This window comes from Helicoverpa armigera, chromosome 16, assembly GCF_030705265.1.
Source record: "Helicoverpa armigera isolate CAAS_96S chromosome 16, ASM3070526v1, whole genome shotgun sequence".
In the NCBI taxonomy this organism is placed as follows: Eukaryota; Metazoa; Arthropoda; class Insecta; order Lepidoptera; family Noctuidae; genus Helicoverpa; species Helicoverpa armigera.
This window is the reverse complement of record NC_087135.1, coordinates 6,103,367-6,131,199: the sequence shown is the minus strand read 5'-3', so window position 1 is coordinate 6,131,199 and position 27,833 is coordinate 6,103,367. Positions and strand designations below refer to the sequence as shown.

The window sequence follows — 27,833 nt, the reverse complement described above, 5'->3', positions numbered from 1 at the left end:
TTTGCATGGATTTTCTTCGTAATCTAATCTCACATGCTTGCGTCAAAGCTGTTTATCTTCTTTTGTTTAGTTTAAATACAAACAAAGTCACTTATTATGTACCTGCCTGAGTACGTAACAGGTGACCTAGTCTTATATTTTCATGACAAAGATGTTATCATCAATTTAACAGACGTATCTGTATCTTAAGTACAAATACTCGATAACTTCTACTGACTATTGTTTATTATTATTCACTGTTAGCATCGAATATTTAATGTTAAGAGTTTTCAAAGAAAAGACCTACATGAATAATGTCAGCTTTTTGTATACTTAACTAATAAAAACTTCAATATAAAGCAAAAAGCTTTTGTGAATGCGATGTAATGAATATCAATATAGTGTCACACTCTAGAGTGAATTAAGTTCAAAAGGAATCGTTTCAAACTTTCTTATCAGTGTAATTCATACGCTTGAATTACTCAACATAATAGAAAACCAATGCTCCTCGGTAATCGAATCTGAATTAATAGCTTTTGGCGTTGGCCCATTTCGGGAAAATTTAAATCACAATTTCATTTTGTACAAGAAATCCTACAAGTAGATCGTGCCACTTGGAAAGTTCTAATTTAATAAGGACCAACGAAATGGTTTTCATGTCAATCGTACTACAGAAGTGGGATGGCTGTAATATTGTTTCAACAAATCTGTAAATAAAGATAAACGCGAGATATTCAAGTTATTTCCACAAGAATACGTGTCGGCCAGTCATAATAATTTATTGGTCGGTGTTCGCGGTCGGTCCACGGAATGCATGATTGAACATGCCGATGACGCAAGTGGACGGTGGCTTATCGATTTCATTATTTTTTATCTTCCACGTTCACAATAGTTTCCAGGCTAGTGTAATGCTTCATTAATACCAACTAATTGCGAGTAATCCCTACGGATTTAAAAACGTCTGACGTAAATTCGTAAACCTATTAGATGTGGTCGCGGTTTTTATTTTTGCGTTTCTCTTTCAGTTGGCGAAAATAAAAATGGAGCTATGTTTTACGGATTTCGACATCCTTTCCCGATTAATACAGTTTTCAGGAACTGATATCATCGGAAAAGTTTTGAATCTGTTAACGTAATGCGCTCAGTACTTCAGCAACTTTCGATTCCTATTTAAGGTGAACATTTTTCCTTAAAGGCGCTAAATTAGGAATTGTTAGGTAACTTTTATTTATGGGTCAAACTTTTAGGCTATTTCGAGATCAACATATTTTTAGCTTTTTAACACGTTTCCTCATCACGTTTTTGGTCTTAAAATGGAGTTAACATACCTTGACTTTATTTTTATATTTCTCTTGTTATGTCATAAAATCCTACTTTTTATAAGTAGGCTAAAAATAATCATACAAAATCATACTCTGACTCAACTGCGAATATAAAGTTGCTGTCTCTTTAAATACATCTAACTTCTTTTATTATTGAACGTTTTGTTATGGTAATCTGTAACTTATATTTAGAACAGATAACCTTTCCTGTAATAGAATTGAGCTAAGTTTAACTGCATAATTATCATTTCACTCAACAGATTACAATGACAGGCACTATTTTCCTGCGTTTCATCAAAAAGAAAATGATAATTTTCAATGTGTCGTATCAAAGCAATTAAGATAGACTCGCAGACTATAAATAACCTTCTTAATTAGAAGGAAAATTGGCAGAGTGAGTGGAAACGTGTCAGTCAGTCCGAGCCCCACTTAATCTCTCGGTAACACGTTGAAACTTGCTCATACAGAAACGGTTTTCTTTTCAAAGTCGACGCGAGGAAAGTGTCATTGTTCCTTGCATGTATACCTTTTTGAGCAAATGAGTTTTCGCCTACATCGCCCTTTAAAAGTAAAGCAAAATTGTTAGTTCGCGAAGGTATTCCAAATGAGTACCTATTCCTACGTGTAGAGACTTAAATGGGGCGAAATCTCGAAGAACGTTTAGTAAGAGTCATAACGAACGGCTCCGACGCTAAGCATATACGTCATCCATTTGTAGAGCGTCAAGGGTAATTTAGTTTACAGTTTCGGTACGATAGTCGGACAATGCTATGACGTATCAGCAACCTTGAACGATCTTCAATGAAGAAAGCAATGTCGAGGCTCAGCGTACAACAATCACGGTGCACTATGCGAGATATTTTTCCTATCCGCTCTATGTAGCACAATCTTCGAATAGAAACGCATTGTTATAAATTTTATGTAGACCGTCTGGAAAATTTCTCGGATTAAGCCGTTGCGTATATCAACGTCGATAAACGTCATAGTAATACTTTGATAAGTTTCAAATTGAAATATAATGAGTTCTCGCTTACCTTCGCTCATAAAATATGGTATCCTAAATCTGCCGGAGAGCACTCTGTCCCTTAATGACTGAAGAGTGGAGCCGTCGAAAGGCAGTGCCCCACATACGAGCACGTATAACACCACGCCGAGACTCTGAGGAAAGTATATCATCATTAGTCTTCAAAGTTGCGTCGTAGCCTATCTACGAGAGAGAAAAACATACTTTACTAATATATTCTCAAGAACTTGAAGTTTATCACGTAACTCTTAAGCGAGTATGAAGCTTCTTAAAATATTTCTCTCATATAAGTTTTTACAGCATATTTTCACAAAAATAAATCATTAGCTGTGTGTGGCTGTATTAGTCACGCTAGGACCTAAACTGTAGCATGATACTGTTTTATTTTTACATAGTAACTGCCTCGTTGGTCTAGTGGTCGCAAGTGCGGCTGCTGAGCACGAGGTCTCGGGTTCGATTCCCGGGTCGGGCCGAAATCGCTTTGTGGGTTTTAGAAGACTTTCACAAAGCAGCCCGGAGCCTGGAAGCTGGTGATTGATTCACCCGTGCATCGGAGAGCACGTAAATGTCGGTCCTGCGCCTGATCTCTCTCCGGTCGTGTCGGATTACCGTCCCATCGGACTATGAGAGTGAAGGAATAGGGAGTGCACTTGTGTCTGCGCAAATGCTCGTGCACTATAATATGTCCTGCGTAGTTGGCTAATCTCCTTACATGAGAACAGCCGCCGTAGCCGATAATCGGCTAGGAGGACATCATCATTTTTACATAGTATACTGTATAACAAGTTGTTATAAAAATAATGGATGACATTTTATGTTAATGTCTCATAAATAATAGAGCAGTCACCCACAGCTATGACGTTATTAATTTATAATGAAAGTAATGTCGTCTGTATGTCGACAATGATGAAAGTAGGTGCTCAATTACGTCTGTGATGAATAACACAGCTGAGAAAAGTAACTCTGACTTTAAAATAATATTTAGAAACATCAAATGATTAATTAGAAGCGCAGTCAATTAGTGACTTGCATAATCCTTGGGAAAGACCCATAAAGCGTCACAGCTGTTTTTACAGTTGATCTAATGTATTTTTAAAGGTCAATAGCTAGGGATTATCCCCGACTGAGAACAGTAAAAAATGGAATGAAAATAATTGTGACTTACCCATATATCAATTTCTGGGCCGGTGTACCTCTTGCCCTCGAAGACTTCGGGGGCAGCATAGGGAGGAGATCCACACCACGTCGCGAGCAGTTCTCCCGTCGCATAGTAGTTACTGAACCCGAAATCCGCAATCTTGATGTTCATGTTCGCGTCCAAAAGTAAATTTTCCGCCTACAAGAAAAAAATACTTTTAAAAAGTTTGACCTACTTAAAAAACGTTTTTACAATTCACCTCAATCGTTGATGAGGAAATAAAAAATCTTAATAATAGTGTCGCCGTTTTCCCCTGAGCTATAAATAATAATTATTCAAGTCGCAAACCATTTCAAGGTGCTAAGTTACCTCTGATCAACAATATATTCCACTCATAGACGAACTAGAATAGGTACCTTATTTAAATTCTGAATTATTTACTGTAACATCGGCCTAATCAAATCAATAGAAATATCTTAATAACTTTGACTTTGTCTCTCTCTTTATAATATCAATTTTCAGTGCTATTAAGTGCATGCAGAAGTGGTTCTAGTAAAATGCAAAACTAATCCCTGCCAACTAAACTATAAGTAAATTCATTCAGCAACAACAAAAAAAAGAATATACTCATTCTATGTTTAAAATTGGTGTAGTGTAAATAAATTCTGTTGGCTGAGCGTAAGTGACTCCTGAAAGGACACTGAAACGCCTCGTAACTACGCTTTAACACTAAAAGCGCGGGCTCGGTATACTGCTCCACGTCGACTAACTAAAGTGAAGTTTGATAGATTTATGCAAAATGCTTAGCGAAACTGTTATTTTAGTCTAGTTCCTAACTATGTTTAGTTGTACTAACCACTAGGTAAATTTCCGTCGGGCGGGCGTCGGGAATGTAGGAATGTATTTTTCACGTTAGGCTGGGGCTTACAGTCCCTCGTGTAATTAAATATTATGCCGGTCTCCGCAGCTTACAATGATATTTATTTTTTAATTAACCTGTGCCACGTCCCCGGTAGGTATACTTATACACTGGGTATCTAAATGGGTTAGTGTTCCAAGGCTTCACGCTTTACTTGGCCGCCAATAAATTACCACGAGTTATTTATAGGTGTTAATGAAAGTAATACCTATTTGTTCAATTAAGCATAAATAAAACATTTACATATTTATTTCCCTTTGAGTAATAAATTTTTCCTATAATAATGAGACTTTGATGTTTTATAACAATAGAATTTCCTCGAAAGCTCGTTGTGGTAGTTTCAGCAAAATACACGCGTTTTGTGATTGTTAGCCGTGTATTTGAACAGCTGGAGGAAAGTCTAGTGTCCTATATGTGCCTGTATTATGAGCATGTATCTGTCTGTCTGTCTCCTCACCTTGAGATCTCTGTGAACGATTCGCCTCTCGTGGCAGTACTCCACAGCAGAGAGGATCTGCCAGAACTTGCGCCGCGCAGCCTGCTCAGCCATGCGGCCGTACCTCGCGATGTAGTCTGCAAGCAACATGTTGATGTTAACCACAGAAATCTAAACGTTCTGTCTCTGTGATGTTAATCAACATTTCATAAAATAAAAGTCTTTATGTATACAGTATAAGCCTTGCCGAGATGCGGCTTTAGCAAAACGCACAGTGCGGCTTTGAGCACGTTCCGAGGGATTTGCTTGAACGACTTTTCCAAGTAAGCAATGATGAAGGCAAGTTGATGAAGTAGCTATAATTTCGATGGTTATAAAATTCTCCACGTAATAAATCCAAGGATATAAACTATATGACGAATGTAAAGCCAACATGTGGGTGGCATACAATTAGATACCACCCAACATACTATTTACTTAAGCATTCTGATGATGCAATTCTTCTTTACATTACCTATGTATTAGCTATACACATACCTAACCTATATAGTAGGTAAATACTACAAATACGTCATCGTGACAAGTTGCCAGTGCAGAGAATTATCGTTTAGCACACTGTTATTAAGTACGGGGAGTTTCCGGTAAAATGATGATGTATCTCGATACAAAGGTATCTAGGTACTACATCTCTATTCTATATCATTATATGTATGTACCGATAGTACTTACATAGAAACATTTATTATAACAAAGAATAGAGATAAGTATGTGCGTATTCTCCGATGTCGCTCGCTGTATCTACGTCATAAATTGATCGTAGGACTGATTATAAATATGTCGTGGACGAATGTACCTATCTATCTACTTTATAAATAAAGAAACTCAGTTATTTGATTGCTTACCGGACATGCTTATATTTTGTCTTTAAGTATATTTTTCATCAGTCATTTGACTACTAAAGCAAGGTTAGACAGGGAATCAATTCCAAAAGTTGGTGTCACTACTCACGCAATCGTTTGGTTTAGTTCCCACATAGATAAAGAGATGACCTATGTACACATTATTATTTTTATTACCATTGCACAAAAATACTGGTTAGTATCACCCAGGAAATAATTGTTTTATATTCATCTCCACATTTGTCATTTGAGAATTTAAACTCCGATTATGATCTCTTCGTTATAATTCAGTATGTATTAGGTATGATTGTATCATCATTATGAAAATGTTAACAATGTGAACAAACTATTACGTAACAACAAGCAAGTCTGTTGCAAGAACAAAGAGCTTATTTATTATTAACTTTCCGTACAGATAAGTAACTTTAGCACCCAGCTAATTAAAAATAATAAGTAATAATAGGCCTACGTACAAAATATTTACGTAGGTAAAGAATATAAAGATTGTAATGTTTCGACACAACGCGCACGTTTTCCATCCAAACACTAGGGAACCCGTCCTGTTTATTATTAAAGTGGGTCAGAGTTTATCATCCACTCAAACTGTAGATCCACTAATAAAAACATCTATAGGCATTGAAGGCCACAGTTCGATTCCCAGGTTGATAAGTCAGTATGAAAATTTCCCAGCCCGAAATGGGAATTATTGACCCAAAAATAAAGCTCGACCTTAGGGAGGTAATAGGTTGTGTGTGTGATTGGTCCCTATGGACCTATTTTAGGCTTACCGTTCATAATGATTACATTAAGTAGGACATGCGGTCTAGCCCCTTGGGAATCATACGCTTCATGTTATGTTACGGCAAGTGTCGAACCTTCGGTATTTAATAACAAAGCTGCATGTACGAAACAGGAATTGTAATTCACCCGCTTTGAAATGAAAACACCTGACGCAGGTGTTGCATAAAGCCAAACAAAGTGCATATTGTGGGACTGTTTTCTCATCGACATGCAATCGAGTTTTAATTTCTTGTTATGTACACAGGTAGGTACGTAGGTACTATGCTCACATCTGTTTGAGAAGATGGGACCAAAGTGCATGGGACTAAATGGCAGGGCGTATCGACTATCGGTGGAGCCATGAAATTAATCTCGTTTGCGAGATATATAGCCTCAAAGCCACGTGGGCGTCACCTTCATAAAATACAAGGGAATTGTGACCATAATGCCTCTTGGACCATCATTTATCATTATATCTTTACAAAGCATTTCAATGTTATCTAACTACTAATCTGTTAAGTGAAGCCCTTGACGTTTTAGGTAGACTTTTACAAGGCAATGCCGACTTTAATCCTTGGTAAGTGATATTAAAGGAAATTAAACAAGGTTTTCTCTTTAGCTAATTTTAATTAAAAGGAACCGTATAATAAGTGTGCCAATTAGTAAGACATTTCCCTCTCATTAAAAATGATGAATGTTAACAATTACCAAAGACTGTTAGAGCGAAACCTCCTTAGTATTTTTTAAGCTTTAAAATTGTTACAAAAACGCTTCAATTGCTTTCCAAAACCAGGTAAACTGCTTAAATATGTATGAAGCTGCCTGGAAATCAGAAACACTCGTTGGACATAAAACTCTTTTGGCATGAATCATAATCTCTGATGAGTTCATATTTAATGAAATTCATGCAAAAGAACCGGGATTCGAGCCTTGGAGATCGCAGTTGGATTTTGGGGGAACGTAGTCAGCTGTGCGCGAAATTGCTTCCCTCTTCCACCCACTACCCCTACCGGCGTCAGCGACACCCTGCCGGTGACGTCACGCCAGGCCTGCTTACGTCAGAGACAAAGCGGCCACGAACTTACCAAACGAATACCCTTAATCGATTTCGAGGTTATTTACTACGTTATATTTTCGGTCGCGTTTACATGAGAAATATTGTTTACTTATTCATTGAATAAATATGAATATGTTGACTCACAAATTCATAGGTGTTTAGTGAATCAATCCGTGAGAATTAGAAATGTTTGCTTGACTTTTTCGTAACCAAAGGGGCTCGTATTAACATATTTATAACATTTCGGTGGCAACAAGATATCAAGAAAAACTTCAAGGGTCCACACTGAGAGTTATGTTAAATTCATGTAAAACAAAAACATGTGAACATGGCGGGCTACGCGATTACTAAATAAGTAAAGATTGATGATCTCATTGAACGTAGGTATACTGGAAACTTGCCAGTGGTAAATACTTAACACAGACTGTCTGAAAAATTATGATATAACTAACGAGATCGTATGACAAATAAACAATGACGATGAATACACGAGTTGGTATGTGAAAATTGTTTTATGTAGGTATGTTTGCTGCAAAATTATCTAATGTGTATTGTGTATAAAAGATGGATCATTTAATTGGTATATAATTTCTTCTTTAGATGGAGAAAAAGACGTTCAAGGGGGCCTGTACTTAAATTTTCTGAGTCGATACTTTATAAAGTCTGAAAACACTTACCAAAAATTTCGCCTTTGCTTGCATACTCAGAAACTATGTAGATCATGTTCTTCGTCTCCATGACCTGAAACAATTGAAACATAATTTAAGTTATTAATTTACAAGTTAATTGTCCAAATTGTATTCTACTGGTCTCTCAAAGTTTTCTACGTTCAAATAATATTTAAGTTTAATCCCGAAAACTGCAAAGTTATGTAACTGAACTGATTACTAGGATAAGTGGTAACCGTTTATTTCAAAGAGAAATGGGTAACGCAATTAGAGTAGCCATTAACCATTACCTCCCTAGATAAATGCTAATAAAATGTTCTGAATTAATGTAAGTACGTTCTACTAATGATTCCTTTCTAATAGCTCTAGATCCTGCAATTTATGTGGTCCAAACCAAACTTGGGCATATATTTATTCCACTTATTCATAAGTCCGTAAGCTGGCTAACTGCGCAGAAGTAACTTTACTGCAACCTTCGTACATTCTTTATGTGCTACCAGTAATTACAGATCTGCTGGCTTACATTTACCCATGAAGTCATAATAAGACCTAGGGTCCTCTTGTTGTACTTAGCCTTGTTTAATTAAATCTTCGGACGAGTAGCTTTTACTAAGCAGTACGTTAGACTACATTATAAGTATTTAAACCTGCGCCGTGTAACCTTTTTAAAAAATGACCGTCCTTTTGTTGGATTCTCCTGGTAATATAGAAGTTACAATGTTATATGTATTATTTTTCATAATTTAATTCCATTGATACAGAGTAGGTACGGAGTATAAACGTGTTTAGTAATCAAACCTTATTATTAAGTACAATTATCCTCCCGATATTAACGGGGAAAAACATTTGCTGAAAAAGCAACTAAAGTGCGTGAAACCTTTGCGTTTCATTAAAATTATTGTAATTGGTTTATTTGATACAAGATAAATTATTACAACATTACAAGGTAAATGTGTATAACAAAAGTAAAAAAATATGCGGTAATTTTAGAAGCGTAACGATACCGATTGAATTCCGATTTTTTTATTACTGGCCTTTGACTTTTTTGTAAGTGAATACATATAGAATGTCGAAAATGAACTCATTATATTAAATGACGTCATAACTCTTCCCTCGCGCTGCGCAGTCGGGCAAAAAATACATTCGTATCTTGAATTGTTTCCTAATGAAATTCATATTCGCACATAATTTACTATTTAAAATTGCCAAAAGTAAAATTATGTTATAATAAAACCTGTTCTCTTTTATGGTTACGAGACCATAAATTTAAAGAGCCATTATTATTTCAATTTGATAATAAACACGGCTGTTAATTATTGTTACATTTAAATAGATATATTAATGTTTTTTTAAACGTTTAAACTAGCAACATAAGTAAGACAAATATAAAAGTCAGTCATTAAAAAGTCTGACACCATAGACAGTTTTCAGTTGAATAAAGACGTCTGACAATATTACATCCGTGTGAAAATAAAAGTCAACAGTTTGTGAACATCTTATTTGAAGTGTAGTTAATTGCTTTTGCTCTTAAAGCCACTTTAATCATTTCGATGGAGAACTTCGTAGCGTATTTACAGTATATACATGGCTAGTACGCAAGCGTGTGAAACTAGTCGCGAATAGATTGGAATTCACTTTTTATACAAAGTCTTCCGATGTATACAGCAGTAGTACGCAAATACTCGCATATATTTTGTAGCGGCCAAAGTATCTTGCTTTGTTCCATAATATACAGTGCTAGTCCGCATGCAAACTAATCGTGTATACATTGGAATAGGCGCAAAAAACTTTACGATTCCAATCTATTCGAGCAGTTGCATGCACGCCATTTTTATTAGAACACGACCTAGCATTTAATGTTAATTTAAATATTAATAATGCTCGTTCAATTAAAAAACATTGTATTAAAAATTGAAGTTAGTGACGAAAACGAATCGCTGCAAAACCGACTCCACGTAGTCTTGTCTGCCCTACCCCTAGAGTGCAATTCAAAACCGCGTAGGCGCGGAGGGGTGAGGCGGCCTGCGAGCTGAAGCGCAGGCAGTTTTAACGCCCGCCGACGCGGCTGAGGCTGGCCGGCAGAGCCGGCCAGCAAGCCGAAGCTGCGGTGGTGTGCGTGAAAACCATCTGCGACGATAAGCTCGCATGGGACCGCCGGAGCCCCGCAGCACCGGAGCCGTGACAGAAGCTATGCTTGCTGCATGTTGCTTGCTTACATTTTAAACGTACTGAGTAAAAAAATTAGAAGCTAATAAAATATATTTTATGATGTCATTTAATAGTATTTTAGAAGTTTACTGTTAGAATGCCTGCTACAAAAGATGCTAAAAAATAACCATCATGCTGAGTTGTATTTAGAGTGGTTTACTTAGAAGATAACTAGTGGCTAAGATAGTATTATTTAGATGCTCGTTAATTGTGGCTGATTTAATAATTTAGAAGGCAACATACATTTTTGGGGGCGAATAATGATATTAAAAAGAAGCCTGTTTAATTAGCATTTTTAATAAACAAACTCAGATTCAAAGCCATTTTTATTTAATGCTTTACCTAATATAATTTTGTATAGTTAAATTTGACCGTGTATAAATTGGAAAGATGCATGTGCACGTCTAAGCTACGAATTATACGCGAGCAGTACGCAAAATTCGTGTATACTTTGAAATCACAAATTAAAAAACAGCATTACAAAGTATCAGCGAGCAGTTTCCTATGGATGCGTTTTGGCTATGTACACTCTGTAAATACGCAACTTCGTAACCCGGCAATCAATGAAGGCCTTTTACTCGTATAAAACCGGCCAAACTTTTCTATTTCCAAAAAGTTTAATTTGTCATTGCTAATCCTTCTCTTTAAATGTGTTTTTGCTTAATTGCTTTACATAGATATATGAAGATGTTTCAGTATCTATTAATAAATATTCATTAATGGCTCAAGACATGTGGATTGTGGAATGACTGTTCAAATATCTGAAAACTATGACCGCGAAATGACCGATAGTTTTCGAACCGTATAAAATATTTTCTATAGTCTGATTTTTAATTCGAGTCAGTAAAATGACATTTCCAGTGTTGCACAGTTTAAAAAAAATAGGGTCCCAAATAAATAGTCATGTGGCAAATCGAGATTTTTAAATCGAGAATTAAAAGTTAGTATAGATTACATTCATTTATTTATTTGTACATACATTAAATTTTTTTATTAATATCAAATTGGCTTTATATTAACATAAATATGTAATTTACGGAAATTAAACTGAAAACATGTAATTAAATATTACATAAAATACTGTTATTATATTTTTTTTTGTTATTGGCAGGACTAAAATCATGACTAAACTTCTAAGTCGATCGATTGTGGAACATCACTATTGTAGTGGGTCACCCTTTTTTGTGAAAGTGACAGTTGCCCCTGTCATTTTACTGACTCGAATTAAAAATCAGACTATAGACATTTTTCAACGAAGTATTTTTTTGCGAGGACTACTTTGTTTATGGAAGACCATAATAAAAGAAATAAGCGTAGCTCAAACCGGTCTTGGACGATTTCCTATAGTATAGGTAAACTACTCACATTTAATTACAAGTAGAAAGTATGATAAAATCACGAGACCTTGATACATTTTCATATAACACTGATGTCCTAGAATTTGGTTTGTCATTATTACCTGCCTATATATTTTCTTATCAGTAGATATGTACAAAATATTCATAACGTCATCAACATATCAGTATTCTACGTAGTTTATCTATCAGTAAATGGAATCTATTAAGGAATCACCACTTAGGCCCGGAGCACTTTAATCCACTATTAAAATAGAAGTTTTCGAGATTAGTCAGATTAACCGCGCCCGTGACCTCGGCCTTAAATTCATATTTATCACAAAAATACAAACATGACTCAGTATTTCTGGTTTGTCTTCTGAGAACGGCTTCCAGCTGTTCAGAAGTCATCAATACATATGGAAATGAATGAAAAGCGTGCTCAGTGTTGTCTGTAAATAAACATTGTGGGTACATAACGTGATTGTTTTGTAACTGAAAACAACGGATACGGGTGTTTGGATGTATAATGATAACATCTCAATAAGCGGAAACGTTCTCTTCCCGTGGGTTAAGGACAAAGCATGCACACTAAATGCCATTCAAAATGACAATGTTTGTACACAAGGAACTTGGTACCCCATTCAAGCTTTTAATAATAGTATCAAACCCATTCATACTTTGGCACGTGTTACGAAACGTGATTACGTAACATTGCATTGTTCAAATTACAAGAATTGGTATTGTGCTGCACTGTAACCTATTTGCCTGGTTAGTTTCATCTGTAGGACTGTTACTATGTTGAGATCAGCATGCAAGCGGGATTACTTCGCGCATACTATAGCAACAACTGATTTAAGTGCCGGTTTCTTAAGTAAATTCCTGGCTTTGAATACATGGCTTGGGAATGTGTTTATTGAACGCAATATTTTCAAATGATTAAATCCTCCAAGCCTTCTCATTCATTCATAATGGTTCTCAACTTTATTAAACACATTCTTTATTGTCTGCCATTACTTATGTATGTATGAATCAAGTGGTGCTTTCTATTCATAATCGCATAGCACTAGAAAGTATAATGCTGCATGCTTGCTATTATAAAGTCCTGAGATCATCTACCTCATCCCACATGAGTTCCTATGACGCATATCTAAACATTTATCTTTGTTTCTCAATACACCTTTATCTTTCAATTTTAAGTGGGTTTATCGTTTTCTGATTCATCAGGAGGCAGACGGTTTTTTATGATAACCAGTTTCTCAAGTATGAATGTCTATATGCCAAGTTCCGTTGACGTCAATTAATTAAGTTCATCATTAAAACTGGACGCTATACTCTCTTATTCCGGAATTTGTGAATTGTGTACGTCATCTTATTTCCTTTCCTTTTAATTAGGATGGTTCTGCATCCTAGGGGCAATCTTTCTGTGGAAAATCCCGTCAAAATGTTCATAGTATCTGAATGTATACTGTATAGCTTTGCCTACGAGCGATGTTGATTATTGATTTGTCACCTGTCGTTCGCTCCAAGTGTTCGTTAGCTGTAACGTGAGGGTGATGCAGGCATCTAATCAATTAGTTAGGCGCGCTGCGATCGGCACGAGGCTGCCTCCTCGCCTTCAATGCCATTAGTCCTTTCCGCTCATGTATTACTGAGCAAGGACTAACTTAAATGCGTTTACTTCGCTTTTAGTTTTAGCCTTTGACTTTGTGATATCGGAGTGCAGGCTTCACAATATTATATTTTTCTCTACTTTGCCTAGCTACGCCAGTAGCTTCATTAGCCGAAAATGGAAGGTGATTTTATACAAAAAATAAAAGGCTTTTAGTTCACTAACCGTAAACATAGCCAGAATTTATCGCGTCCTACGTAAAATAAGTAGGTAAACCCATAAATAATAAAACTGCCGACAAAATTACATGTTCACTAATGCCATGTTCTAGTTATTTGGTTAGTGACAATTCATAAATAATGTATTCCCATTACCTAAAGCGGCCTTAATCCCATTTAAGGGTACCCATAATACATTGGAGCTACGCGTTAACCTATTTTTATCCTCTCCTTTATGAAAGGTATACAGTGAACTACCAAATTTCGACGTGAAATATGAGAGCCAAACATGCAAGTGCTGACGTAAATTGCCTCATACGTAAAAGCTATTCACATTGACTAAGTTTCTGACGTAAAGAACATTTGAAAGGCAAAGTGTACCATGATAGGCCGCGGCCAGTTTTTGTTTAGTTACGCATGTAGGAAACCGACATTTCTTATCATAAACGGCGCAGAACGAGTCACATACATAATGTGGCTGGGTGGTGTTACCACGTAATCCATATGAGCAAAACATGACCTTAGTAGCAATAATATGCCTGCGAAGCCGTCCCATTCAACTAGTTTCAGCTGCCAACATGTAATGTCACGCGTCAGAACAGCTAACGGCTTGTCGTACTAGTGGCTCATTTTGTCTGGCTAATGGCATTATTGTCGCATTATTCGGAGCGAGTCATGTGCACTACGTAACATGAACGGAGTCGCTCCATCAGGTCGGTAAGACTGCTAATTCACACGCATTAGTTCCACCGCTTAACGGTGGCCGCAGGAGTTTCTCTTACAACCGCTACTGACCTATGTCGATCCCCATAACCGTAAAGCAAACCGTTTATACAATAGTTTGCAGACCGACTATAAATCTCGTATGAGATCATCATCATCGTCATTCACTCACGGCTTGTATTTACTTACATATCACGCTACTAGTGGGTGCAATATAAGACTCGTTTACCCACATCTTACAATATACCATACCGCAAGCGTATAATTTTAGCACTTATGGACTATGTTATTTATTAGTTTTGTATCTCACCTGGTAAAGCTTAATAATATGAGGATGATCCAGTCTCTTCATGATGTCCACCTCTCTGTAGACCTTTTGAAGATTGCTGGCGTCTAATTGTGATTTATCTATTATCTTAATTGCTACCTGCAACAAAAAACAAATGTAACATTAATGGACACGTAACTTTGTACACATTATGGGAAAATTTAATCTAAGTACGCCTTTTGAGTGATGTATTAATGAAACGTGTAGATTTGAGTACCTACATTTTGACGAGCATTTTGATAGTCGAAAATAACTAAAGATACCTAATCAAATCTAAAGAAAGACTAATTAGCTCACATTTTTGATATCCTATATTTTTACGAAGTCATCGTGACCGTTCTAACAGAGCGCTAAAGGATTTTCGCACGTAGCGTGGAAAGTCCCAGCTGCTTCATAGAGTTTTTCAGCAGTCGTAACGGAACAATACCGTTAGTAGTTCGTGAGTTTCCAGACTTACAAGGGGGCGGTGACGTCAAAACGAGCGTCATTCCCCAACGATCGCAGCAATTGACGTGATTGCTCCAACGGATCCGTCCACCGCAGCTAGGTTAAATTATGAGACAGCAAAATAACCCAGGAAAGAAAGCTGTACATAACCATTGCAATTTTTGTAACGTACAATGCAATCCGCACAAGCCAAGAAAATATATCCGCGAGAATAATGGAGAGATCCTTTAACATGGATGGATGAATACGAGCTTCACAATGGTTTCCGAATGTTTGCATTTTTCATTACATCTTCTCGGTTTTCGGGGTAAAACATTTCGAAATAATATGTGGAACTCTCATTCAAAAATATTATTCCTGTAAATGTAAAATACTATATTTCTGAGTGGAAAATATTTTGCCATCGAGGATATGAGTTCGGCAAACAAGGTATTCCAAACAATCCATATTAATACAATAGAATTACAAGGAGCAGCCATGCATTGTTATCGTTTTGAATCTATATTGCTCATCACAAGACGGTCAAGTATCTTGCAAAATATTTTGATAAAGCAACCGCATCGTTCCATCGCATGTACTTCATAAATAGTGTCAATTATGTGGTGTTGTAGTGCGTGACTAGGTTGCTTACGCATAGATTTGGAAACCATGGTTCAAGAATGTACAAACCAATTATTTCGAACTACCCAATTGTATCTTGTTAAAGAATAAACAAGAATAGAAGTTCTAACGCAATTTACCAGACCACATGCGAAATGCGTGCGTTTCTAGTACACAAACACGTTTTCTTGGAGATAATATTATTAGACCAGGACACAGGGACAGTTACGATTGTAATTGCAGTAATAGAAGCTGAACTACCGGTCAGCTGCTCTGACATTGACCCCATTGAACAGATAGCGGCATTGCGCACACGACTCTCTTACGTCACTACATCGGAAACACCCCTCTTTCCAGATTCATATACATTAGAACTTACGTAACTTCACTAGGAGAGCCTTCGTCTAGCGGTGACGTAGTTATTCCATCATTCCCAATACATACTTTATGTAACTCTTTTCTATTCACGGGAGTGCCAAAGCTGTTAATAGCTTAGAAAATAATTATTGAACGCAATAGTGTTCGCATAATGCTAATGAATGCATCTCTAAACTGCATTCCTTGTAGATTTTAATGTTAGTCCGTGAAAGTGACACAACACGACGTGACAAATGAAAGAGAAAATGTAATAGTCCAATTAAGTGGCAATCTGTTAATTGTTGTATAATACTAACATTAGTCACTGTCCACGTGACAGATTACAAGCTGGTCGTTATAATGCTCTATTGTTCGCCCATTCAAGAAAAACTAAAGAAAATTGTCCAATTACAATAACAAATCAATCATTTGTTAATTGATTCAGGAAATCGAAAAGAAATCATTCATTATTAAGATATTTAAAATTGATAGAAATCTATCTTCGGAACGTTAATCAGGATAACATGCAACAAAACGTGTTATCAATTCAAAATACGCCTAGCTTGGATGGTAACTGGCAACCGAACAAGAGTATGACCTTATTCAAGTATGTACCTATGCGTCATGTGTCACATGTTACCAAGCATTTATTTCCTTTAATAGAATTCGTTTAAAATAAAGTAGGTACCTAATTATTTCATCGTCGCCACTCGAATATATTATCTGTAGATAACATAATACCACAACCGTCACCTGGCACACAATATAACGATGGACATAACATAATGTTATTAAAACACCGGTGCAACGATTTCTCAAGACTAATACGGCCGGTAATACCAACAACGGTTGGTTGTGGGTACGGGTGGGTGGCCGGCGTGGAATCTCGATTGCACAACGCGGAAAGACTTTTCTAACGAAATGAACCGAGGAGTTGCCAGGCTGCCAGTACAAGCTGCCTATCCGGATGTGGTGTATCACGGATACACTTCAAACCTCCGTTCATCATGCGATAACCTCTATGGTTGGGAAACTTGGGGTCGTTGACCGCAGCCTCCATTGTTCCAATGTGTCCTGGGTATTTAACTTGAAACATTGGGTGTTGCAAGAAATATTCCCATAACACAAACCGAACGTGAAGAAACTGAGCATTGTGCACTTTTAACAAGTAATTAAGACTACATTTATGAACATTGCTTAAGTTTTCCTCAATCCTCAGGTTATTTAACTAAACAAGACTATCTCTCGGCTCTCGTAACATCTCACAGGAGTAATTAAGTAATTTTAGATCGATAATAATAATTGCTCTGGAGGAAATATTAAATTTACATTATTTTAATTCATTTGGCGCCTTTCGCTTATCCTTAAAACAAAGGGAAAATAAATTAACTTCTCTTGATACTGATGTAGCGTGATGAAGATAGTAAGTAACGCGCAAAAAGTGTTCATAGAGTCGCGGGGCCTATTGATTTACTTACCTCATTAAACATTGAATTATTTATACTAAAACAACAAACACCGTTTTTGTATTACATTTAAATATTAAATAGCCTACACATAACCTGAACTATTAGTCAGTTTGTCAAGAATTTATTAGGTATTTGATTACCTAAGAAGGCAGACATAAAAAATGCAGGTAACCTGTTTTAGGTAGTTTACTGTTATAGTCCGAATTTATTTGTGTTTAAAACATTCACGTTTCATTAATATTCAACGCATTATGTTACGATTTTCTAAATCATCGATATTTATAAAGCAGACAAGAAGACATTATGGCAAGAAAAGCCGCTTTCCAATTTCCTTGTGCCGACAGTTCACAGCCAACTTTTCTTAACATTTGACCTCATTTCCAATGATATTCTGTGTCCATATAGGATATTCTGACGTAAAGATCACGGCAATAGGCAGTAGAGTTTTCAGGCGTACGTAGTTCCACAATCAAAAGATGAAGTACGATAGATAAGCCGCAAAAAATAGTAAAATATCAATTTACACTACCGAGAAACGTAACCATAAATCTCCAAAGAGATACTAGATTAATGATGATAGACCAACGAAAATTACCTGTTAGATCTTATAGTTAACTATTAATAACAGTGTCACCGCTCACACAATACCTATGACGCACATCGGCCATTAGTTTCCTTCAGCCCCAAACCCTAATAACTATAATTAGGAGGCCAGTGATAAATTAGCACTAGTCTCCTAACGTAGCGACAACGAAACTTTATGATTCGCACCTCCTTGTTAATCATTCGAGATGACTCGAAATACGCGACTCATTGATTGACAAATTGACATGATTCGCTATGGGGATTTACCAGAACACGGCTTTGATTGTAGCAACGATAGGGCAAATAAAGACGAATCTTCAAATATAAGGTTTAAGTTGTCATTGTTTAAGACACATTTTCTTTCCCTTTGTCCCGGCCGTAGTAGCTTTTGTGCAGACATCATTTGATTGAGAGTTAATTTTTATACGTAAGAAGGTTTTTTGTTGCCTAAAACGGTCTTCGTTACTGGCTTCCTCCTTCAAATATACTTTAATCAATTCTTGCACCTTTGCTTCCTCAATTTTCAACTACAGTTACTGCAAAGAAGAGTCCACTTTTCTACTAGCATCCACTGGCTATCTCTGGGCTTTCTTCAACATTGAGTATTGAACCAAATGCACGCTCGACGTAATGCTCCCAGAAACTTCCTTCAATATTCTGTCGCCTGCACCTGACTTTTTGAATATCTTGCAAAGTATCTACATAGAGAGGAAATGTTTAAAGTAGACGCAAACTTTTCCATTTTCCATAGGTAATGGTCAGTACAGAAATGGATCGTAATTTTCTCTTAAACGACATTTCGTCGAATTTTTAGATTGTATTTATTATCAAAACAAAACGCCAATAACATTTTTACGTCAACACCAGCTGGTAGATAATCTGTGCATGTATTACGCAAATAATATAATTTATCAATCATGCATGTATGTGACTATTTATCATAATTAACTGCGATCTTTATCGCCTAATTATGATAATTCTCATAATAAAAGCTGTTCGATTATCCTTCTGTCGTTACTTACGCCTTTTATAAAGTGAGTTCGATCACACTCAGAAATGATGTCAAACTAACTAAGGATTATGACGACAGCAATAAGAACATTAATCAATACGGTAATGCATGTATCGGTTGTCAGACTATTGAATTGATTTACAATTATCATAAAGAATTTTACATAACGCAAAAACCATCGAACAATGTTAAACGAGGAAAATGCTTTGCGTGAAGTTTTCCTTCTTACTAAATATTAGCACTAAACCGCAGATATGTGTCTATACTGGATTCATAAGTTTTCAGAAAGAAATCTCGTAATTTAGCTACAAAATATGTCCAAGCTTCGACCGAATTCAGGGACGTTAAGCCCTTCAGCCACAATCAACAAGTCTAGACGACGATCAATATACTCGCCAAAGCGAGACAGCATACGTAGGAAGAGGACAGACGATGTTCATTTTCTCCTCTGCTCTACAGTCCTTAGCAAGGCTGTAGGGGAAATTCACAAAATGCTGTGTCGTAGTATCTTTTGATAAACGCTTTGAATAGAAGATAAGATTTTACAATCTACGATGAAAAATGTAGGCGCGCTGATCAAGTTAAAAATTAACTAGAACGCTGACGTTATTTTTTTAGGTTTGGAGGGGTGGGTTGGCTATAGTCTTGAGGATAAAACAATTGTATTTCAATAATAGCCTTTGATAATAGCAAAATGGATCCTTGAATGTCAAAGAATTGACGCGTTTTTACGTAACATAGGGCAAGTCTAGGTTCTGTATCTGACACTGAAACTCTGTCTGGTACTTTATAATCCATCAACATAGCAAAGTTGTTACGTACAGCATTCTGCCTACGCATTTCATAACAATGGACGCAAGAGTGGGCAACTTCTAGTAAATGTAGTACGAAGCGACGTCGCGTCGGGGAAGCGTAGTACCCTCCATTCTAGTGCCCCCCTTCCATCATGTCGTCCGTACCACTACAGACGACTTTTTCAAGGATAAAAACGGGAGGCATCACATAGAGCATTCAATTTGTCAGCACATATGTCTTCTTCCCTGTTACACCATTCGTTAGGCAGGAAGCATGAGTAATACAAGAAGGATTCTACACTTCACATTCAGCGTTAATGTGAGAGTAATTAATTACATGTAAATGTAGCACTGGTTCCTTAGAATAAAAACGTAATAACAATCAAAACATTTAATAATACGTCATCGCACAAAGCATACCTACCAATTAAAGAGATTTGCACCGAACATAAAATTTTATTAACCATTTTCAATTCGAAATGAACAATTGACGTCATGACAGGAGATAACTACTTATCGAGAGCAAACAAACACGCGTGTCTCCACGTTATCATGCTGAATTATCTGTTGATAAACGGATCCTAGTTGCGAGTAGTTTCACCAGTGTCTATGAATAGTTTATTTTAGTCATGTGGAATGAGAAAGTTAGGAATAGAAGACGAAGAAGACGCTAAGGGTGACCGTCAGACTGCAAAGTGTAGATAACAACCAACTAGTGACGCAGAGCTCCAAAATAGATAACGCATTTGCGTCAAGCGCACATTTTTAAAGCAGTGTAAACGGAGCGCGTGCCATACATGATTTCCTGGCAAAATATTCGCCAGACTTGTGCCGATCACGCATCTCCTTGCTGATCACGCTTTCTTTATTTTACCAAGCGCAACGCAATGATTCAAACTGTCTAGGCCCCATTTATTATCTATTTTACTCCAAGATGGGTTATTTGTGTGGAATTTGCGTTTACTGCCTTTCGTATTCAAATAGAGACATCGAAGACTAAGTACTATGTAAAACAAACTAATATCCGTTACATCTACTCATCCATCTGAACGTAGGTCACTAAAGGCAACAATGAATGAACAGTTTCTCAATGTGAACTACGAAACCAGTGACCAGACATTGGAAACACCGAATATCTGGCCGTCACCTTGGTGTTAACGTCTCGCACTAAAAAAGTTAAATAATAAAAACAACACGATGCGTGCACCGGAGGCAAGGTCGATGCCGTGGTATTTCTGGACGCGGCAGCCAGCCGCCGGCGCTCGTTTCGACCTCATCCAACCGACTACGCTGAATCACTGATTGATAGCTGCGTTCCTTGAAACGAAACGTTTCGCCAAGTTTTTCAAATTACTTTTTTGGCGCTTTGTTTACATTTACCGGCCGATTTGCACCACTGCTGAATGCTGCTCATACATTTCCCAGTAAATGAACACGATTGGATAAATTCGCGAAAATATTTTCTGCCAAAGCCGGTAAATTTAAACTAGTCAAGATTTCAAAGAACTTGAGCAGTGCTGCTAACAATTCTTCTAAATGTATAAAAAAGCTTTGAAAGCTTTCCTCCATCTAAAGCGAGGCATCTTTTTTGAGATTGTGTAAACATTTAACCGGATTTACGGTATCTCACTAACTTGTTAAAAGCTTACCATGTACATATCAAACACAGTAAAGCAGGCTGAGGCGAAGGCCGAGGGCGTCAGTTATGTTATTTTGGTGCATTCATTCAACGTCGCGTCCTCGTAAGTCACTTTCTGCTGGTGCGTCATCTTCACCGTCGATTCTAAACAAAAGTCTTTATTTATATTCCGCTTTATAGTGGTAGGAACCCTGAAATCGATGTAATCGCCAGTTAAAAAGTCGTTCATAAACGACGCAGGCCGTGCGCCGTGAGTCATTTACGACGACGACGAACAGTATTCGGCCAATGACCCACTTCGGTGCCATAGACTCGTATAAGTAGACTTATACCTGATGGCTATTGTCGTGAACACTTTGACAACATTCATTGAACATCTTGATTTCAGCAATCTGCGTCTATGATGACCCGTATGCATAGCAAAAACGTAATTGAGAAAATTGAAGATTTTGACAATCAGACATACTGAGCTTGCTGTCTTTCATATCAGATCAGCTAAATGGACTACGCTAAATAGAGACCATTAACTTGACCACGTAAAATGCAATCAACGTACACCGTATCTCCTACAAACATACTTCAGTTTGAAGTTTACAAATAGAAAGTGACCTTTGCAGCGACATTTTGCTCCTATCGCTCTTGAGTAAAATTATATTTTGAAATCCATTGCATCTTATAAAAAGCAGAATAGCTATAAAGCTTTCTGCAAGTTTGAAAATGGCTATCATTTATTTATCGTACAAAACCTAAGATTTTAAGTACGCATGTACTTTCAAAAACGGTTTTTACCGCTATTTAACAATGACATATTCGCACGGTCGCTGACACTTTAAGAAGACTCAATCGTCTGTTCTATATCCCGCCTGGTTGCTATGCAAGCACTTACTCCTCAGATAGGACGTTGGCATACATTCGTTCCTCAAGTCAATTTAGGAATGTCGGTGGCACAATAAATAAATTCTAAATTAAAACATAAAGTTCAAGTTCTTTGAGCGAAGTCTTCTAAAGTAAAACAACACGATTGAACAATGGTATTCGTATGTTTAATTAGTAAACTAAATTCAAAACTTGTATGTACCCCAAATTGATCGGAGTTAAGCATATGGCTTAGGAACGTGACCAAGTTCGGCAGGTTGGTTTTAGTTGAAAATGTGATTGCGGTTTTCGTAAGCCAATAGTGATTAAATTAAATTCAATGATCCGCAGGTTGGTAAAAACCTCTTGAATGGTGTAAAAACACGTAAAAGAGTTTTTTCCATCTTTGCTTGCCATTGATTTGTGGTATTACTTGGGAATCCCCGCCAAATTTTAGTAGGCAGAAAAAGTTATGACACGAATTTTGATGTGCTCTTGATTCACTATGAGTACAATGCGACTTTAAAAGGATACATTTCAAGATTTTAGAGATACAATGAATTAGGGCTTGCAACTTTAGGAAATCATCGAATTCTGATGAGTGTCGTAAGACGTAATTCAGCTCAACCCAATTACGTCTTGTGACTTAATGATCAAAATTGGTATCAAACCGAATTAAGTATTTGTTTGTTGACGACGTAATGTGACCGCGGAAAACTTGCTATGGGCAGATTCTGTTTTCTGTCACTGCAGGCCCCTTTGATGGTTTAACATCCATAGTAAATAAACGAGTAATGACCTCTCAGATACCTACTTCGTCAAACGAGTTTAAACTGACTTTTCCTTATAGACTGTGTTTAATATCTACACTTCCACAGGTATTTCATTAGGCTCCATCTTTTTCATGTTTGCGACAGATTCCGGATTATTCAATGTTTCTTTCGTTATCTTTTGCGTCATTCTGACGATATTCGTGTGCTGCCATTAAAATCATAAGAGATATTAATTTCAGGTCCCTCTTTTGCTGGTATGTAGATAGAATTCAAATCCATTATTAGTCGTTCGCTTTCTCCAGTTAAGATACCTTCGATAACGTTATGCATGGTTACATCAAAAAATTCTTCATACATAATCGTAAGTCTTATCTATTGTGATAAATATCGACGTAGTAAGAATTTACATTGTTTACAGGGCACCGATGATCCTACCTATTTTCAGTGTAGGTATATGATTTATTAAGTGCGTAGTGGTATTTAACGCGACGCCGTCTAATTCCGATGTTATTAATTTGTCAAACAGTTTAATTTACAGATTATAGCTCCCGTTTGGATTTCGGTGTGTTAATTGCCTAGATAAATTAAATAAGTTTCAGATCCTAAGTAAAACGTTATTGTCTTAAAGATTTTAAGCACTCTGGAGCTGGTGTTTTTAGATTAGAATAGATAGGGAATATTGTGATATTTTCAGTTTATTAAGCATATTATAAATAAATTATCCCGTGTTAGCAACTCCTTCGTCATTTCGATAAACGAGTTGCGCCGGATGAAAAACTTGAATGATAGTAAAATTTCAGTACCAACCACTGAAATAACATCAAATCTTATCTTATTAGATAACTATGTAGGTAGGTAACATGTTCTTTAGTTGACTCGGTTTGTTTGTGCTTTGTATGTTTAATTTTTAATCAAAACTTGGACTTCCCAATACGAATGAAACCTCAAATGTGTAACGTAACAAAGATACCTGTTATGTTATTGACACGATATTGAAGTTCGGTAAATCCAGATAATAGCAAAAAAAGGATGGGTCTTGTTATTGTTCGTAGACGTAGTGATGATGCCTAGTAATTGACTGGTGTTTGATAATGAGGAGGTAACATAGTTTATGAATCAGCATGTAGGTACTTAGATAGATAGCATGTGCATTAGGTGTCGTAACTATCGATTGGCATCCCTTACCTCAGTCTTCGTTATTCGATGTCGTGCTAACTTAACGACGGCAAAATTTCCCTTGCCAATGGTCCTCTCGATGTCATAAAAACCCACCCTAATAGGGGTTTTCGCAGGACGTTCCCGGTCCGCCATTGTTATTATTTTATTATAATCATCAAATTCCACTTAGATTTTTTAACACTTCGGAGGATTTATACAAAATCATCCACAACACTTTTTTGTTTTTATCCATCGAAATCAGTCAATGATGCACACTAAAATTAGAGCGAGTAAGCAAGCACACAACATAAAACGCATGTATAATCCCTTAATACGTCATTCAATAAATAAATACCGTGTTTTGATTGTGAATTACGCGATTCGTTACTCCCTAGTTCGTATCAAAGACACTACATAACGTGTTCCGTATAAATAAACAACACTATTACAGATTGTTTTAAAAACAGCATAGGTAATCACATGCTGAACAGTTAATATTCTTTATTGTATACAAAATTTATTTACAATTTATAGAAAATCGCGCAGAGGCGGCGTGCGCGTATAACACGCTTGGAACACCACGTCACGCCGCCGCCTCACCGGCTGTCAACCGGGTACTGAACTCGAGTCTCGGTCTACAGTCGATCGAGTCGAGTACTCGTAGAACCAAGCACACCACCTAACGCGGCGGTACACGCGCGCGCTTTCAGTTGCCCGCCAGCCATGTTGATTCTCTTCATGACGTCAACAAGGCGTTCAGCGCTAAGTCGCACTACATAAATACCTATAATGCATGCTTTAAATAGTGTAGTATAGTACTTTTAGGAGCGCTACCGTTTGTACAACTCTATACATAATTTTAATTCGCTACTTAACAAAGACAATCGCTTTATCAAACTCTTGATTGATGCATTTCCCCGCATTGTGTAATTGCCTCGCTTTTGATCCAATTTCCTACAAAATCATAACAGGAGTACCTACATAAAATATTCAGTTAAGTAGATGGTGATGCTCAATGCCACCTTTTGTTTTTTGAGTAGTAGTTCGGGTAGTTGTATTTTTTTTCTAACCGTACCAAATAGTATTGCCATGTTTCGTATGGATTCATTGCGCATTCAACTAAGCGAATTCATGTCACAATCAATGCAATTTTAAATAAGTTAATGGGGGAAATACTCCAGTACATCCTATGAATGCGTTAAATACAGCGTAAACCACAAATAGATAAATCTGAGAACAATTAAAACAAATGATAGTCACCTCTCACAGTCAGATTTAAATTGATGATGACAGGACGTGCATTCTTAAAATTCAGAATCTGAAACATGATAGTTTCATGTTTCTAAACATCAACATATAAAAACCGGAATAAAATTCTAATTTTCTCGGTTGCACTGTGCGTTGAAAAGATAATTCTTCAAGTGTGGAACTCAGTTTTGGACTTTTCGTCGATCATGATACTGGTTTTATAGTTATTCGTGAATACAATGAGATAAATTATTTAATAAATACTGAAATCCGTTGCCATTGAAGATCGAACTTATCTAAAGCATAGTATGCATTTGTGATAATTTATTTTGTTTATTTCCTTTTGGTAGCAACACTAGCTCTACTTTTTCACTATTAGCAACATTGGATAACGTTTCAGGTCAGAAATGTGTAGTACAATTTAAGCATTATTAATTTTCTTTCTTTGTCTGATTGCCTACATTTTCCGATAAGAATAAATGAATAACGACTATCCCAAATATACTACAGTTAAATAGTATTTGTAATGCGACTGATATTTTTTTGCAATGTGATTGTGGAAGGCATTGGACATATTACAAATTTCGTATATTTTCAAGAAGTATTTTCAGAATTCTTATTTACTGTCTCATCATTTTACTAATATATGCCTATTTTATTCTAAGAACGCACATAGATACAGTCAGATCAAGTTTATATGGGAACTGTTGCTTTTATACTTACCAAGATGTCGGTGATACTCTTCTACAATTTTGACAAGAAAAAGATGTATGTATCGTCATAAAAGCTAATGTGGAATTTATATGAGCTTATAATCGTTTGAATGTGTAAATAATTATAGCTAGAATAACGTCAATATGAATCAACTTACCGAAGAAAATGTTCAGAATATGAAGTGCAGTCAAAAAGGCACTAATATAAAAAACAAAAGTAAAAAGGCCAAAGATCCTTCTGAAAATCCGGACGAAATAAGTATATCTAATCAAGAGAATTTAAGCGATACATTAGCCAATACTCTTCATATTAATAACATCAATAGTAACCTAACTAATGGGACGAGCGATCATCCAAACGGCAGTCCCGAAGGTCCCAAGGATAAATCGGAAACCCGAGAAGACGCCACGAGCGGGGACGTGCAGGATGTAAATAGTGTACAGTGTAGTGATGGGATATGTAAACGAGAGTGCAAGGACGCGCCTGCCCAGCACACAGGCAGGTGTATTTACGATGATGCTTTAGAGAGCCTTGACAATGCTATCAGTCACGAGGAGCACGAACCTCAAGATGAAATTGAAATAATTTCCTATGAATCTGAGCTACAAATGCCAGAGATCATGAGACTTATACAAAAAGATTTGTCAGAACCCTACTCAATCTATACATATAGATATTTTATTCATAACTGGCCTAAGCTTTGCTTCTTGGCAACTCATGAAGGGAAGTGCATTGGTGCCATCGTTTGTAAGTTAGATATGCATCGCAATGTTGTGAAAAGAGGCTACATTGCTATGTTAGCAGTCGACGAAAAATATAGAAAGAGAAAGATTGGCTCTAGACTGGTTCGAAAAGCAATACAGGTATTTATAATGTTTGCTACTAAATTTGCTTACAAATAATTTTAAATCATAATGTATAATAATTACTAGACTTAAAATTTTGCTCATTCAACATAATCACATATTCCAATTAGTTTCAAATTGCTTTCTAGTGAGAAACCCGTTGAAAGTAAATAATGTTCCATCCAATTGTTTCAGGCAATGATAAACGACAATGCAGATGAAGTAGTTTTAGAAACTGAAATCACAAATAAACCAGCACTGAAGCTCTATGAGAATCTCGGCTTTGTGCGAGACAAACGCTTATTTCGATATTATCTGAATGGTGTAGATGCATTGCGATTGAAATTATGGCTTAGGTGAAATAAGTAGGTATCTAAAGAGAAATTCTCAATGTTGTGTTACATACTTCTGGAGGCTGTACAGTCTCAAGCATATATAAAGCAGATTACTGTTGTTGAAATGGTGTAACCTTCTATTGCCATCCATGAGGATTTAGCCAAATGTATAGTTTGTTTCAATTATTTTTTAGTCATGTGATAATGTTTATCTAATTTATGTGTTGAAATTGTTAATGAATTTTTCACCAATTATTTTATATTTTGATTGTAAGATTTTAAAGTGGTTAATATCCAATCTAAATACACAACTTTGAAGAATTATACTGTAGTCACTGTTTATTTATATTTGTCACC

The 27,833-nt window shown here is 36.5% G+C and overlaps 2 protein-coding genes across 2 annotated transcripts in view; one reads left to right on the top strand and one right to left on the bottom strand.

The window, feature by feature from the left end:
• Positions 1 to 25,073, bottom strand: part of LOC110376479 (serine/threonine-protein kinase SIK2) — a 38,964-nt gene extending 13,891 nt beyond the window's left edge. Inside the window, exons 1-6 of the mRNA XM_049844407.2 lie at positions 24,362 to 25,073; positions 14,628 to 14,744; positions 8,232 to 8,295; positions 4,840 to 4,955; positions 3,491 to 3,661; positions 2,336 to 2,459 (exon numbers count right to left, since the gene is read on the bottom strand). Of these exons, the coding sequence (XP_049700364.2) occupies positions 2,336 to 2,459; positions 3,491 to 3,661; positions 4,840 to 4,955; positions 8,232 to 8,295; positions 14,628 to 14,744; positions 24,362 to 24,487 (718 nt within the window). The 5' untranslated portion in view covers positions 24,488 to 25,073. The remainder of the gene's footprint in view (positions 1 to 2,335; positions 2,460 to 3,490; positions 3,662 to 4,839; positions 4,956 to 8,231; positions 8,296 to 14,627; positions 14,745 to 24,361) is intronic.
• Positions 25,074 to 26,086: 1,013 nt separating this feature from the next.
• LOC110376481 (N-alpha-acetyltransferase 30) lies at positions 26,087 to 27,807 on the top strand. Its single transcript, XM_021334974.3, has 2 exons — positions 26,087 to 27,159; positions 27,337 to 27,807. The coding sequence occupies exons 1-2, from the start codon at positions 26,440 to 26,442 to the stop codon at positions 27,499 to 27,501; spliced, it is 885 nt and encodes a 294-aa protein (XP_021190649.3). The 5' UTR covers positions 26,087 to 26,439; the 3' UTR covers positions 27,502 to 27,807.
• The last annotated feature ends 26 nt before the right edge of the window (positions 27,808 to 27,833 follow it).